This window comes from Nesoenas mayeri (genome assembly GCF_963082525.1).
Source record: "Nesoenas mayeri genome assembly, chromosome: 1".
In the NCBI taxonomy this organism is placed as follows: domain Eukaryota; kingdom Metazoa; phylum Chordata; class Aves; order Columbiformes; family Columbidae; genus Nesoenas; species Nesoenas mayeri.
In genome coordinates this window covers 32,120,529-32,137,457 of record NC_137541.1, presented here as the reverse complement: position 1 = coordinate 32,137,457, position 16,929 = coordinate 32,120,529, and the positions used below count along the sequence as shown (strand labels likewise).

General features: G+C 37.6%; 1 protein-coding gene across 1 annotated transcript in view; it reads left to right on the top strand.

Moving 5' to 3' along the window:
• The window catches only part of ADAMTS20 (ADAM metallopeptidase with thrombospondin type 1 motif 20), a gene marked incomplete at both ends in the record, with an annotated part of 96,933 nt that extends 82,587 nt beyond the window's left edge, over window positions 1-14,346 (top strand). The window contains 11 exons of the mRNA XM_080349818.1: window positions 3,649-3,816; window positions 5,075-5,248; window positions 7,938-8,111; window positions 8,665-8,865; window positions 9,003-9,132; window positions 9,287-9,381; window positions 9,478-9,572; window positions 9,961-10,094; window positions 10,777-10,868; window positions 13,481-13,585; window positions 14,257-14,346. Coding sequence (XP_080205944.1) covers window positions 3,649-3,816; window positions 5,075-5,248; window positions 7,938-8,111; window positions 8,665-8,865; window positions 9,003-9,132; window positions 9,287-9,381; window positions 9,478-9,572; window positions 9,961-10,094; window positions 10,777-10,868; window positions 13,481-13,585; window positions 14,257-14,346 — 1,458 coding nt within the window. The remainder of the gene's footprint in view (window positions 1-3,648; window positions 3,817-5,074; window positions 5,249-7,937; window positions 8,112-8,664; window positions 8,866-9,002; window positions 9,133-9,286; window positions 9,382-9,477; window positions 9,573-9,960; window positions 10,095-10,776; window positions 10,869-13,480; window positions 13,586-14,256) is intronic.
• Between the last annotated feature and the right edge of the window lie 2,583 nt (window positions 14,347-16,929).

Genomic DNA, 16,929 nt, shown 5'->3' with positions numbered 1-16,929 from the left:
TTAAGTACCATTTGAAATAACTGTTTGTAAAGCCTCTGTTATCCTTAATATCCAGACTGGTATTTTCCTTTCTGAACTCAGCTTCCCATCTAATATGACAGAAAACAAATGTGGATTTTCTTAATTCTTGTATAATTGTACTGTAGTTAGAAAATTCAGTAGAACATCCTTATGAAAGAGGACTGAAAAGAATCTCTTTATACAGATGTTGTTCTGTAACTACTAAAAATATCTTATAATAAGCTAATTTAACACACAAATCTTTGATTTCTTTTTTTCTTCAGAAGAAAGAATAGCACAAATTATAAATATTACAGTATTTAAATATATGAGAGATGTACAGTTGAGTTTGGACTCATGAATTAAAAAAACCAAGCAAAAAAAACCCAAAACAGAAAGAAAAGAACCCAAAACAGAAAGGAAAAAAACCCAAACCACCAAAACAGATCCAATTCTAACCCATGTAGAAGGAAATATGTAATGTCATAACTAGTGGGCAGAGATGTTATTGAAGGTGTGAGGAAGACTGAGATACAGCTACGAGACTTCTTTGCATATTCTATTGCTAATAGCAGCCATTAGCCCTGTACAATAAATTTCATTTTTGTTGGATAAAAGATACCTGCACAGGCTGTATAGACAAATATGTATATATACTGGAAAGTGTTGCCTTAATATTAATGTTGAGGGCAATGAGAAATTAAAGAGCGAGATAATTCTGTGCTGTGGCAGCCTCATCTCCTGACGTGGAGGCTTCTTGGGAGCCATTGAGGAAGGAGGGACATGCCCTATTTTCCTAACACATCGTAGGAGAAGGTTAAGTAACTCTGTGCTGCACTTCACTTACATACGATTGAAGAATGAAAAGGAAGAATCTTCAGAATTTAAGGGTCTTTTAGGTCTACATTTTATGATTGAAATTCCTGGGGAGAAAAAAGCTTCAGGGGAGAGTAAAATCAATTATCAAGATCACATCAGTAGCTTAGTTTTCATGCATACACGTTATCTTGTCTGCTTTGATAATTAAACCCTCTGAATTCAGAGCTGAGTTCTCTGAAAGCCCTTTATAATTATATGATTTGCAAAGTTTTAAGTTTTCTGACCTACATTAGTCATAGATAAAAAGAATGAAAGAATTTAGTTTCAGGTAATTTCTGTTCTGGGAAGTATTTTCCTGTCTTGAAGTAGTCTCTAAATTAATTGAACATAAATTGCAAAACTACATTAACAGTATTTAAAAATGATAAACTGAAAGATTTTTCTGAGAGCAAGATTTAATTTAGAAAAAAATACACTTTTTTGCTGGAATAGTACAGCAGACATATAAAAAGGAAGTTGTGACTAAATGAGTACTCTTATCTTTTTGCAAACACAGTTGCTTAAGAGAAACATGCTGTTCATTGTATTGTGATAAATTAAATTTATTCCTTTATTTTGCAAATATTTAATTTAAAATATATTGACAGTTTCAGTTAAACCTTTAAGGTGACACATATTAATGTTTAAGGACACATAGGAATCCTGGTTGTATTTGAAGACAAATGAGTCAGCTGAGATTCTGCTCAACGAAGTACAGTTATTGTGAAAAATGTTTCTTTCCTAGCAGGTTAATTTAATATAGTTGCTTGTTATATATTTTAAGAACTTTTCTCCAGGTGTTGTTCTCAGACAAACGTTTGCCAGGCTTGGTATTGAAGGCTGAATGATCTGAACTTCTGTCAAGGGTTTAGATTGCGGAGTGACAATAAAACCCTGGCAGGTGTATTGTTAACCTCCTTTCCCCCCCACTTGCCCCATTTGCCCCTCCCTCTCCCCCCTTCCCACTCAGGACAGATGACTGGGAGGGAAAGAAGGACGGAGAGAAGAGAGTGGGAAAAAATCAAAAATGTTTTACTAATGCTACTAATAAGAATAGAGAAAATAATACAAAATATACAAAACCAATCTTGAAAGTCCCAGCAACTGCAGAGCCGGCACCCGAAGTCCTGGACTGGACTCTGCAGCCAACCGGAGCTGGATTCAGTCCGTCACTAGGCCTCAGTTCACAGGGACAACTAGAAAAGTCCTCTCCTAATGTCGGCCATAAGGAAAAAAGGACAAGATCCTCGTGATCTCTCACTTTTATATGAAGTATTCACGTGAATGGAATGTTATACACAGTTGGTCAGTTTCATGGTCATCAGTTTCTCGTCGCCCCTCTTGCGAGATGTCCATCCGTGCTTATCAATAAGTTAACATTCCATTGCTAGGTTTACCAAAACATGTATCTGGTTCTCCAGGAAAATGTGGCTAATATGAAGGCTTTAACTGACAGGCAAAATTCACTAAAAGAGAAACTTGTTTTTTAACAAAACCAGGACAACTTCTTTTCTTGAAGACAGAAAATTTACTTTAAAAAAAAGTGCTTGATTAAGTTTATATGTAATTCTAGTGACATAGATGACAATGTAAGATAAAAGGAACAGAAATATCTTAGGTACTTTGGAAGAAAGTTTATGTTTAGCTCCTTTTCACACCCACTTAGAAATGAAATTTTTCTTTGAGTATTAATTCTGTACTTGATTGTGTAAGAAATCCTTGTCTAAGTGTAAAATAAAGTACAGAGGAAATCCTAGAACAAATTAAGAATGTTTGCTTTCCAGACAGAAAAGGAATTAATTCAATTGATCAAAATTTCTTCATAGGATGGCATAAAAAAGATTAATGAAAGCATAAAAATAATAATGACACTTTAGTGCTGACATTCAGAATTCTCACGATCCAAGAGAAGTCAGCTGAGCAGCCACCCAATGTGGAAGTGCTTCAGATGTTCCTTGTCTGACCAAAAGTTCCCTGGGACCTGCAGCTCTGCTCTGCGGGGGGAATAGGACGGCCCTGGTTTGAAGAATTAAATTCAAACCTCACTAAAGTCTTGTGGCAGGGTGAAAATATAGCGGAAGAACGGCCCTTTCTCCAGAAGAGACTGATCTGTCAGGTGTGCCACAGTCATGGCCAGTGCTCCTGCCACGGTGGGTTTCTCAAAGTGTATCTGCAGCTCCATTGGTTTTACACCAGAGGGAGGGAGGTCCTGGAGCCAGTGGTGTGTATAAGTAACAAATCCTGGGGTGGCAGGGCAAGGCCATGCCTCCAGGGACTGCACCATGACCTATAGCATCTATACCTCTTCTCTTGCCCCTGTGTCACATACAGCAAGATATACAAAGCTGACAGAAGGGAGGTGCCAGGACAAACGTGCTTTCATAGCCCAATAGCTGGAAACATGCATACCCACAATTTTCCATTTTTCTTCCTTTAATGCTGATGATAAGCATAATGCTTACACAAAAATAGCAATGAATGTACTGGAAACAGAAGGCTGATAGAGCATCTTCTTATGAGATCAGTATATCAAGCTGTCTCCTGCATGATGTAGATGGCTGAGCTTGGGTAGTTGTCAATGACAACATGAATGAATGGACAAGACACAAGATGTTTGACATCTGATTGGTAATGCTCAGTATGAAAGAGCTTACGAAGAAATTTTAGATGTGTAAATGTTATGTCGTAACATAGAAATTTATTCCTATAATCACAAAGGCCACAGCTTCTTCTGGTTTTCTTATAGTTTGAGATTTTTAATAAAGTAATGAAATACATTTCTCTTTTCAGTGTTCTGTTTCCTGTGGAAAAGGTTTGAAGTTTCGTGATGTACATTGTTTTAATAGCTTCCAAGCTAAAATAGAGGAAGGAAACTGCAGACATTTGAAAAAACCACGGACATACAAAATATGTAGAGCTGGAAGATGTCCTGTTTGGAAGGCCAGCAGATGGAAAGAGGTATGTAAAATCTGCTATAATGATGTTCTCTGTGAGAATACAAGACAAGATCGTATTGGTGACACACAGCTTCAATGGCAGCAGTTCTCAGGAAGATTTTTTTGTATGCACATCACAAGTAAATCTACAAAATAGTAAGCAGTTCATTATGTTTTCTTTTTCTTTCTTTTAAAAGTAATTAAGAGCAAATATCTGTGAAAACTGAAACTACTTGGTAATCTGAAACTTGTATTGGGTAGGTACCTTGTAAATTCAAGGTAACTGTACATTTTTATACTTTACTTACCCTCAGCAATGAATTCAGTAGTACCACTGTAATTTCTGTCATAGTCTGAATATTGAAGCAAAGCCAGGTTTGTTGGGAAAGAACAATGAAAAGGAGTTGTGAGCCTTTTCCCTGGTTTCATCTTATGAAAGATCTCTCATCTTGTTGTGAAATTATGCATAACTGAGCACGTGGCAATATTTTGCATTTCACTCACTCTTTCAAAATGTAATTCCCCACATTGACAAAGACATGTTACCACTCTCCATAATTTGGCCACACTTGTTAGAGTAATATCTGCTCTATGGTTGGGCTTGAGTCTTTTGGTAGACTTTGGGACCTGTAATCGGGCTGCTGACTGGGGTGAAAGGGGGCTGTCTGTCACAGCAAGCCCTGGTGTTGTAGTGAAATACATTCAGCCAAGAAGGGGGAAAGGAGGCACATGACAGGAAGGATTTGAAACTTTTTAAGCTGCTCAGAATTCAAAATCCTTAGTAGTACCTGCAAAAGAAAGAAGTATCCTCAACATACTGCCCCGTATTCAAGATTTCTCTAACCTGAAATACTGATTTTTTTTTTCTTTAATTTTAATATTTCCATTTTAAAACAAGTCAAGACTGTCAGTATTGAATAAAGGAATTATTTAAACTCAGAAAGTAAACTGTTTAACCTTGCAAAAATGTAGACTTTTGCTTTGCATATTCCTATAGCGATTGTTCCTACTGTAAATTAAGATAAGGAGAAAGATTGGTCTACGTACCTCAGATGCATTTATTTTCTGTATTTCTTAAAAAATTTGATTTTAATTGCAGTTTTATGTTTTTGTCATAATTTTTTTTTTCTGATACAATGAAATATTAGTATGGTAGGAGCTGTGAGGTATATTTTAAATAATATAGTATATACTAAGAGCATGTAATAATGGCAACTGTACCACCTTCAGGGGACAGTCTCATTTCACACTGGCAATGGCTGGTTTTGATCTCTTTTTAGTGTTCTGTAACCTGTGGAGTGGGGATTCAGCAAAGGGACGTCTACTGCCAGCTGAAGGGCCTGGGCCAAGTGAGTGAAGCGATGTGTCCCCATGGTGCCCGGCCCGCTGGCAAGAGGCATTGCTGGCTGCCTGCCTGCGTGCAGTACCGGTGGCTGGCAGATGAGTGGGAAGACGTAAGTAAAGCTTCCAACTTGTATGAAGTAACTGACTGAGTCATGTCATGACATCTTTTTCCTTTTTTTTTTTTTCTTAATCAGGAAACATAGGCAAAATAAAGATCAGCATTAGGAATTAGGCTCAAGTTGCGCCAGATAGGGTTCAGATTAGATATTAGGAAAAAATTATTCACAGAAAGCGTTAGAACAGGCTGCCCAGGGAGGTAGTGGACTCACCATCCCTGGAGGTGCTTAGAAGGCATTTAGACAAGGTTTGTAGGAACACGGTTTAGTGCTAGAGTTAGGTTATGGTTGGACTCTATGATCCTAAGGGTGTCTTCCAACTGCAATTATTCTATGATTCTATGATTTTCCTACCAAATATGCATTTTCATATTGAAGAAAATATAAAGATACCCTCAGGAGAGAACTGTCATTTTTAAAGGTGTGATAACTGTTTTCTACATGCTAAAAATATAATAACTTTTGTATCCATGTATACAAACATATACAAAGAGATGGAAACCCAGAAATTATGTATAATACTTAAAATAGTATACAGAAGGGTCTGTCTTTTACCATAAGATTAAATAAAAACTCAGTTTATGCAGTTGTGGCATCTTAATAATATGCATTATTAAGTTTTCTAGGGCAAAGCCCCTGAAACTTTGAATATGAAGGCTCAAAACTCTCAGGAACACAATGCTGTAGAAGTGAATACTGCTAATATATACATCATTTATTGATGCTCTGTAAAACCTGGGCAATACTCCTCCAGTTTGGACATATATATTCTCTGTTAAGCTACACTGAGGGAAAGATGGCACTATATGTTTCTTCCATGTTTTCTCTTTTCACGTAGAACTGTTAAAATGAGGAATTAATGGAAGTGTCTCAGAATGTGCTTTTAGCATATGTACTTACCATATACGCTTTCAGACAATGAAGGTGAAATTTCCTTTCCTGTCAAACATCTGCAATATTCCAGCTGGGTGTTCAAGCTCTCCACCACAAATGCATTGTATTTCACTACCTCTTCTGGCTGGTTTGTAACTTCTTCCACGTGGATATTGCTGTTTCCTTGAAATTCCTGTGTTCAATTCCCTTCTCTTACCAGCCTCATATATAGCCCTGTACATCTAGTATTAAGCTACAAGTTCAAGTGTTTATCCACCTGTATTCTGCTCCCGGTGCAGTACGTCCTCCACCCAACTGGTGGTATTTTGCCCAGCTGTCTCAGCTCTTAGTGCTCCTGTGTCATCTCCTTGCCTCACCAGTCACAGCGTCACAGGAACATTTCCTGATGTAGCGTTTCTCCAGCTTGCAGCTGGGAGGCCGAGAGCAGCAGCCACCTTTCTCCTACCAAATAGGCATTTTCATACTAAAGAAAAGAATAGCTACAAGACTAATGTATAGAGCATAATGAAAAGGATTCTTCTGCCTGTCCCCATTACCTCATGACTGAGCTATTCCCTATGTGCCTGATATTCTGAACTGCCCCATGCCGTTAAAAGATCAGGTGTTTCTGTAAGATAAACCAGCCAACTGTCTCCACGCTCCATGCCCTCTACAAGTCCAAAGCAACCAAGTTACCAAGAGGAGGGAGCCCGGCTCTGCACAGTGTCTCACGGTGGGAGGGCAAGAGGCAACAGGAGTAAGGTGAAGCCAGAGGGGTTCAAACTGGACGTTACGAAAAGCATCTTCTTCATGAAGAAAACCCAGGCAGTTTAATGGGCTGCGCAGGGAATTTGTGCAGTATACATCCTTCAAGGTTTTCAAGACCTAACGTGTTAAAGTTGTAGGTTTCCTAAGTCAGAGCTGTTTTACTCTATGGTGTCTTGTTTTAGTACTTCAAAATGCCTCTTTGAGTCAATAATAATAAAATTTGAACAATAGGCTTTATTATGTGTCAGATTTGATGAGTTTTCTAATTGACTGTTGTTGGGTCCAAAATAATACTAAGTTAGGTTTGGGTCTGACTGTATTAGGTGGTGTTATTGATTATTGCCTTTGCAGAGACTGGAGTTTGTGTATTTGAGCCTTCCTTTATCACAGCAAGTTCAAGCATGTAAGTTGAGGCACCCATAGCTGGGGATGTGCTGTTGACATGTATTACTCAGCCTGCACCTCCACTTTTCTGGATTCTGGTGGCAGCAGGGTTCTCATCTGTCCTGATAGAACTGCAACAATTCTTCATCCCACCAACTTGCCATGGGAGAGATCTGAGGACACAGAGAGAGCAAAGGCACAGGCTCAAGGGATACGGCTGCCCAAGGCTGCCACTGTCTTCATTAACAGGCAGTTTTGTTTCCTTTTCTCCCCTTTTTTCCCTCTTTTCTCTTCTTGACCAACTTATTCCTTTCTTATTACACTGAAATCCTTTTTTGGCTCTTTTCACACAGAAGAGCTTTTTCACTCAGCCTGTCATTCTGGCCTGACATTTTAATTTTCTCCTCCATCTCACCCCACAGTTAGTGTCATGTCATTATACACAATTGTATTCTCAGCTGATTGGAGGTACCTGAACTTTGGAAACAAAGTAAAGGGTTTTGATCCAGTGAGTAATTCAGTCCAACACTAATAACAGATGTCATAGAAGTTGTTGCTGTCTGGGTTTTACTGGTGTGTGTAGCAGTTGGCAAATAACTTTGTTCTGTAATGGGCTAGTTTTAAGTACAAAGCCTATAGCTGTTTTTCTCACTTTTAGTGCTCGACAACATATAGAAGAGGAAAGGAAATATATCGAAAAGTGAAGTGTGTAGGTGAAAACCAGCTCCAAGTGGATGAAAGCTTCTGTGATCCTGCTACAAAGCCTACATCAACCAAAAACTGCGGGGCAGCTCCCTCTGAATATGTGGTGCTGACACGAGAACTGTCACAGGTAGACTAATTATACTGCTTGTGCTTTTTTGATATAGCTTTGCACTAAAGAGTGTTATATTGCCGTAACGTGCATTATGCCTGCAGAGCAAAAAATGTGTATTATCATCTGAATAAGGGTGCCTAAACTTTCTGCACATTACACCTTCAAATCAGCCATGTTTTGTTCTAGTGACTGTGTTATCAGTCTTCTGTTAGTCCCCTCAACAGCAGCTAGAGGACAGCTGCCCCCACCACAGGATTCCTTTGCTGCTTCGCAGGAAACTCTCTTGCGAGCTGATCTCACTGAAGTAAACAAAAATCTTTTGATTGATTTCAGAGAAGTGGTAGATCAGTGCTTGCTCCCCTTGCACATCTGAGAAAAAGGCAGCGTGGGACATCCCCCTTCCTTGCATGCACAACTACCGCAGACCTTCACTTCTGCACGCTAATGTGGCACATGTGGAATTACAGGCTTTACCAACGTGAGGGTCACAGCTGACTTTTCTGTAATTGCAATGCTGCCCAAAGGTTGTTTCTTAGAAATAACGCCCGTGTCGGGGATTTTATTTCAGTGCCCAACCAGCTGTGGGTTTGGTTACCAGCAGAGGATCACGTACTGTGTTGGAATCCATTCTGTTCAAGATCTGCATGCCCACGGCCTTCAAACTGTAGCGTACCGAGAATGCCCAGTAGAGCCATCCCCATACATTTATAAATGCAATATCAAAGGATGTTCACAAGCAGCTACCTGGAGAGTGGGGAAGTGGACCAAGGTGAGTATAGATGTGCAAGCTGGTTTTTTTTCATAGCTGCCTCAAACACAAATGATTGCCAAGACTAATTTGCTGATGTAACTTTGTTAATGATTTGCTGCCTTCTGAACTAACTCTGGATGGCTATCCATGTCTAGTGCTCAGTGTCTTGTGGAGTGGGGGTAAAGGAGAGAACTGTAGAATGTATGACTGAAAACGGCTTATCCAGTGACTTGTGCCTGCCACGTTTAAAACCAGACGCCAGAAAGATCTGCCGTGAGGAAGAATGTAAGTAACAGCTGTAATTTTCAGCTGAAGTTAATATTCCAGGTTATTTATATAAAATTTATATATCTATTTGGAGTACAATCTTGCAAAAGTAAGTCCTAAAGCTAGGCTCTATTCATGAAATATTAATATGATTTAATAATTCATTTTGAAGGTGAAATTCTTACGACCTGCAGAGATATCCAGATTAAAAAGGGGATTAGAAATGATGGTGAATACCTACTAAACGTTAAGGGAAGGATGATAAAGGTACTTTCAATATTTGAGCTTTTATGAGCACATATTTTTATGTAATAATACTTTTCTAATAAAGATTTTGCTGAAGGGTTGTATTTCCTCTTGCAGATTTATTGTTCAGGCATGCACTTAGAGAATCCCAAAGAATATCTGACTTTGGTAAAAGGTGAAGCAGACAACTTTTCTGAAGTATATGGATTCAGGTACAAAAGTGGGTTTGTAACTTTATGAAGTGTATATATTTCTTCCAAAATAAAATAATACTTAGCTTTTGTGAGGACAGATGAGTAGAATTTTTTCTCCTTGGTTTTCTGTTTTGAAGATCCAGACATAAGAACACAGACAGAAATGTGGATACTTCAGGGATGAAATTGTGTTAATTACACTAAATTATTATAATTTTTTTTAATCTTGACCTTAGTAGAAATGGTGTAGAAAATAGTGTTTCACTGAGCCAAGATTAACAGCTGAGTTTCTTGTTCACTAACTGCTGTTTAATATTTTTTATGCAGCATGATGCAATGCAATTAATTTTCACTACAATGTTATGGAAAATATCAAAAGGAAATCTAAACCTTTACTATTCTCCAGGCTGAAGAATCCATATGAATGTCCTTTCAATGGAAGCAGAAGGCAAGACTGTGCCTGTCAAAATGATTACCTCGCAGCTGGCTTCACGGTTTTTAGCAAAATAAGATTTGATGTAGCCTCCATGCAAATCAAAAGTAAGCATTTTGGCAGTTTTAGCCTATGTGAGTATTCTATTGAAATTGCACATGGTTGTGATTACCAAATTACAATTTCTGACCCCACTTATGGACTCAATTGTACCATTTTGGGGCAATTCCTTTAGGAATTCAGTGAGAATTTCAAATTTAAAAAAAAATGGAGAAACCAACACTACTTCCCGTATTAGTTTGTTCCAAGTGGTCAAGTGGCATGTGTCTTGCCGATTCATATTTTATGTGTGAACTAGCTTCAGTTTCTAAGGTTTTGTTCCCATTATTCCATTTTCCTTTAGCTCCTGGCATATTTTTCTTGGGAAAGCCTTCCTATACTGTAGTTAGTTGGCAGACATACTAAATGGACAGGAAATCTTGCAGCACTTTCAGGCCTCTGCCTGAAGATGACAAGGTGGCCCACAACCAGCTCACTGGGAGCTGCACCCAAGTGCACATCCATGGTCTCCCAACCCCTTCCTCTCTCATAAAGGAAACTGGGCTTGTAGGTTGGACTGATTTTGCATTAACTGAAATGGACTATTTAAAATGGTTTGGAGGAAAACCAAACAAGCCAGCCCACAATCAACCAACCAACCAAAAAAAGAAAAAGGTCAGTTAGCAGGTCAGTTTTCACCTGACCTCCTCACGTAGCAGTTTCAGTGTTGAGTAATTTTCTCTTTTCTAGCCACAGATTTTCTTTTTGCTCAGACTATACTTGGGAGACCAGTTCCTTTTGCTACAGCTGGAGATTGCTACAGTGCTGCCAGATGTCCACAGGTATTTACGATTCCTTATGACCTTGAAATGTGCACTTAAGAGGAAAAAAGTAAAAAATCTGCTTTAGAACTCTAAGTCTCTAAACCAATATCCTACGCTGTCTACTCTGTGGACTACATTAATACAGAGTTTTTCTTTCTCCTTTCTCTCCCATTCTGCCTTTTTTTTTTTTTTTTAATCTATTTATTCCACACTTTCCCTCTAGGCTCCATGTATGTATAATCAGCTTTCTATGTATTTCATATATCGTTCCCCTGGATGTGATGTACCCTTTCTTTTCCCCTATTCCAGTCTCAGTCTTTGTTCTCCTCCAGTGACTTTCCTTCTCTATAATCCTGCGGATTTTTTCTTATCTTTTGTCTGTTTCTCTCCTGATTCTTCATATTTTTAAAGACTACCAGAGGAAATCAATCCCATTTAGCAGCATAATTTAGAATTTATACAATCATTGATGTGTCTACATTAGTGTGTTAGATTGGATTGGATGGTGCTTTTTAAGTGAATCTCTGAATTGTCCCACTTTACTGTGTGATGGTTCGCATCATGGAGCAGTCTTGAAAGACATGAAATGGATGCCTTCTGGATGAAAATAATGAGCTCCAGATGGGCCTTAATGCACTCCAACTGCTGATGAGGATTCAGTTTCTGGGACTAGATGAGAGTTAGTCCAAAACAAAACCCTGATCTGTGTACTGTATACGGACATTGAGCTCTCTGGCCCAACATTTTCACTCCATGGATCTGCTCATATCACAATGTCCTCCTTGCTGATGCAGATAGAGCCCTAGTCTGAAATAGTCCATCTAGGCTGCTTTTGGAGTCCACTGGCAGATGTGGTATTCCCTAGAAAACAGTTCAGCTAATATTACTCTGTGAGACACCTTAGGCTGATGTCAACCGTCCTCTGGAAGCGCACATTTCTTTTCACTGATTATGAAGTTAAGACAGACCAGCTCAGACTTGCTCTGAGGCGAACCCCTGTTGGCCATCCATCCAAGGAGCTTAAACTTATGACAGGCTGTGTGGGTGGACACATTCAAGGGCAGCTGAGACAATTTAAATACAGTAAAAAGGCCTCAATTTCTGCACTCTGAGCCCTTGAAATCTGTTCCTGACCTTGAGCATGGCGTCAGACAGCTGTTAAGCTGTCGTTATAATTGTACATAGCACTTCTCATTTATTTTTGCAAAATGGTATCACTGTGAATGAAGTTACTTTGGGCCGGTTAATTGTGGAAAGCATTCCAGTCTGTTTGTGTGAATTTCCTCCAGATGCTCTATTTATTAAATGGAAATCTTCCACTTTTTGGGTACTTGAAGAACAACCTACCCTATCCATATGAGCTTATGTTAGCTCATTCTGAGTGTATCAGTGCTATAAGCACAGCAACTTGACACAGAAGGGCTCTCAAAACAAATCTGCCCTACTGGACAATATAAGACTGAGTTTTTATAAAGGAATTTCAGTGAATCACAAGAATAAAGACTGATGTATTTTTATACATACATGCATGCATATACCAACACAGATATTTCTATATATAGAAAAATATAAATCTGACTATGATCACAGAATCACATGATATTTGACTATGATGATATTAAGCAATAAAATACAGAAGCTAACATCTAATAAAAATGTAGTATTTGCTAAAGCTTTGTTTTCAGGATTTAGGCAATTTTAACTAGATTTGAATACAGAAATTCAGGCCTTCAGTGAATTATATGGAGATGTGGAGGAGTTTTGTGATTATAGTGCTGCCCGAACTGACCATTAGGCTCCCTATAGAGTTAATACTTCTTTCCAACATATTGTACTACTCTGTGAATGCAATTTAATATGTTTCTCTACCACAGTTTCTTTATCAAGTGCAGTTTGTATCTTCTAATATATTTCTTATTCTCCTATGGACTCGATCTGTTTTAAAACTAGTTTTCAGAGTATGTTTTTGTGTAGGCAAATATTTTAGAATCAATGAACTGTTGTGAATGGTTTGTATTGCAAAACATTTCATTTAGCAATAAATTTATATATCTTAACCTCCACTTATGTTCACGTTCAATTGTGTTATTTGGTATACTGAAAAAGAAATGGAAGATTATAAGATAATGACACTTGAACAGCATGCTTGCAAAAAATTGAGAGTTAGATGGCTAGGAAGTGATATGTCTGTAATTTCATGATAGCAGTAGGTTCTAACCACATTACTTAAAAGAAATTCAGGCGCTTTAAATAACAAAGTCTTTCAAGAAATCCAGCCTTATTCTTGCATGTTGAAAGTCTCTACTTTTAATAAATTAAAATTTAGTATGTAGCCAGGAAGCTAAAATAATGTGAATTGTCTGTTAGTTCTGTATTCAGACTCTGCAGACGGGTGCTGCTTACTGCAGAATAACCTGTTCATGTTTCTGTGTCCTAAGTGTCCAAAAAATCAGGGTACAATGCGGTGTACAGTTAAGTACAGGTTAATTACACACCTTTGAGTCCTTACTGTCTAGATATTCCCTAAGTGAAATGTGCAGACATACAAAGTGTTTTAGTGTTTTAAACTCTGTTTATCAGCTCTGTATTTTACATTTTGCCTTTTTTTTTTTTTTTTCTTTTGTTGTTAGGGACAGTTCAGCATTAATTTGGCTGGTACAGGTCTGAGATTATCCAGTACAGTTAGGTGGATTACTCAGGGCAACTATGCAACTGCTGACATACACAAATCCCACGTAAGTTGATGTTTTTTTCCTTTACCTGCTCTTATGACTTGGAATATTACACCTCCAGGGGTGCAACTGATGACTATTTGCTGAAAGCTAGTTGGAAATCAAAAATAGTGCACAAGGTATCTGACCCTTCTAAATCTTCTTCCAGATGTAATGTGAAAACTAGGCCTGATAATTTACTCTTAAATATCTCATAGCATGTTTAATCACATAGAATATAATCCAGATCAACACCGCCTGCCTATCCTCCTCTTGCTAGTTTTAAGAGCCTATTCGTATATTAATCAGGTTTACTAAAATACTTTATAATGCTTAAAAAAAAAAACAACACCAAAAACCCCATTTTTATTAAAGAAGCCCTACTACAGAGGATCTTTACAGATTGCTGACCTCCAACTTGATTTGTATGGGAAACCAAAAGACCAGTTAAAGAAGAACTGCAAACATGCCCAGTTTAAGACAACATTGTACAGTGAGACAGGAAAGAAGGTACAGGGCGATACCGATAAATTATCTTTGTGCCCATTTTGCTAATTTGATGCTCTCTCTTGATTTAGTATTTGTCAGTATGATTTGTCAAAGAGTCTATTGTGTGCAAACCTCAAGGAGATTTTTGTACAACTGTGATTTCAGTCGCTTTTCTTGATTGACTGTTCTCTTTGTCTCTTTCCCAGGATGGTACTAAAATATATGGAAGATGTGGAGGATTTTGTGGAAAATGTATTCCTAACACAATTATTGGTCTCCAACTTCAAATACAGTGAGAACTCTGATGTGGTAAGAACATCAAAGCAGGGACATCTGCCTTTTAGGTGCAAATTGTAGGTGCTGTGAATACATATATATATATACATTAATTCTTTCATCTCTGTAATGCTCATTACTGTACTGCTCACTACTAAGAATTCCTGTTTTCTTCAGTGTTTGTTCAGGGATGTATTATCTATTTGTGGGCTTATAAGTGCCTAAATCACAATCATAAACCTTCAGGTTTTAATGGAGAGGCATTCATTCAATGTACAGTATATATTAGCAAGTAACTTGCACTGAGGTTTCTACTATGGGTAACAGCCTAAATTGTTTCATGATTGTAACACTTTACCTGCAACTGATCAGTGCAATTCTTTACTCAGAATTCGGTAAAATGGTACTCTACTGATTTTTTTGATCAACTGCAGTAAACCATAAAAAGGAGTTATTCCTTTATAGAGAAGACAGGTAATATATGAAAATGCTTCTAATTTTCTGAAACCTCTTAGGAATTATCTGACAATAATTTCCAGAAGAAGAGTGTATAACCAACACACTTCAGATAGTTTCTATAGAGCTGTGTGTCTCTGTCAGTAAAAGCATTTTTCCCCATCCCTTTCATTATATTCTTTGTGGTGCTCAAATACTAGCAGTAATCCTGTGAAGTGTGGTTTAACCCCTGTAGTCTCTGTAGTACATTAAACATCTAGGTTTAGTTTTGTCGTGGTTACAGGAAAAGAAAATAAGGAAACAATTTGCTTGGAAATCTGATTTTTAAATCCCTGATTCTCATCCAAGTATACTGTAAAAGCAGTGCATTTTGTTTACTGTAGCATCTTGTATGTGATTGTATGAATATGTATTTACTTAAACACTTTCCATATACACCTTACTCCTTATATTGGCCAATGGCATATTAGTAAAGGTTGTAGTGTTTGTTCCTCTTATATTCCAATTCAGCCTAATTTTCAGTAACCTTAGGGAAAACTCGGGGCAGAGGCAGCATCAAGCCCTACAGCGTATTTGGTGTCCATCTTTGATTCAATTGAATTTTTCAGTGGTTGTAAATACATTTCTAACATCTTCTACTTAAAATTATTTATTCAAGAGGAGTAAATGTATGGAAGAGTTACAAGGTTTAAAACAATCTAGCTCTTTGATTTGTTGTTTTGTATTACTTTATAGTCCACAACTGTAGAAATACATGCATATAAAGATAATGCATTTCAGGGCCAACTCTCAGGTATTCAGAATAAATTTTTCTACATGCAGAATAGCATACGTTACATACCAGATAGCTATACATACTTTTTCTGACAATATGTGTTCTGTAAACCAAATATCTGTTTTGCATGCCACTGAAATTCGTAGATCAAATGGCAGCTATATCACATTATTACCCACAAAGAGTTATCCATGAATTAGCAATATGTATTAATTAAAAACAATACTGTACCACAGAAATGTAAGCAGCTACTTTTTAGATAACACATGTAGGTAATCATTTTGTGATCTCTGCATCAGAAATGTATTTTTGCACTATGTGCCTTACATTAGTTGTAAACATTAATAAGAATACAAAGCATTATTTTCCTAGAAATGTTTACATTTATAATTAAAATCTTGTAATTTATAAAATATTTATATAATAAATATGCTTGTCTGAATGGTATCAGAGTATGTACTTTTTTTTTTAATCAAATGCTTAGTACAAAACATTACCAAAAAAAATTAGTGTATGCACAGTATAACTACATTGTTAATAGCTCTTCACAGTAATATACATAGACTTATACTGGAATAACTGCTGCACAAGGAGGTTATAGTCATACAGATGTCACCCATGGAAGCAAATCCTGCTTTGGAGGTACACACTCCATGTCTGCATCCTCCTTCCCGTCATCCTCCCATGTTCACCTCTACCTTTCTTGGCATGTTGCCCTGTAAATTGTTCACTGAAATAACGTAGAAATCTGAAATAATCTTCCTTCTCTCTGTGCTAAACACCGATCAGTTCATTTAGACCGTGATCCCTTGACACCTGCTTTGGCAGAAGGGGAACTGCGGTCTGTCTCCATACCCAGGAGAACCATTTTTTGTCAGCCCTGAAACTCCACTTAAGGGCGAGGAAGTGCTCTCAGCTCTGCTGCCACAAACTCACTCTGTAAATCCACTACCAATGTGATTTTTAACCCAATATTCAACACAGTATGTTTTTGTTGGGTAATAGTAGTGATTTTTGAGTAAAAATGTATGTTTTCTATAATTAGAGTAAACCCTGTGGCCCAAAGTCAACTTCTGCATGAAACACCACTGTATTGAATTGTAGTTTTTTACATCTTTTCTTTCTTTTATCCTTTGGAGTTTCAGCTCCGGTGTAGTGAGAAAGTACTTGTTTGTTCTGGCATCTTGTGATTTCCTTGTGTTAGGATTTTGATTTTTTTGAGAAAAAGGGCTTAATCAATTACCCTATTTCAACTTACTAACTTTTCATCCTGAGGGCAATTTAAGGCAAACGTGAGCCTGATAATAAGCTCTAATGAATTTGGAAATGTGATGATGCTGACGTATTAGAAAGATCATGCAATGAAGTGAGA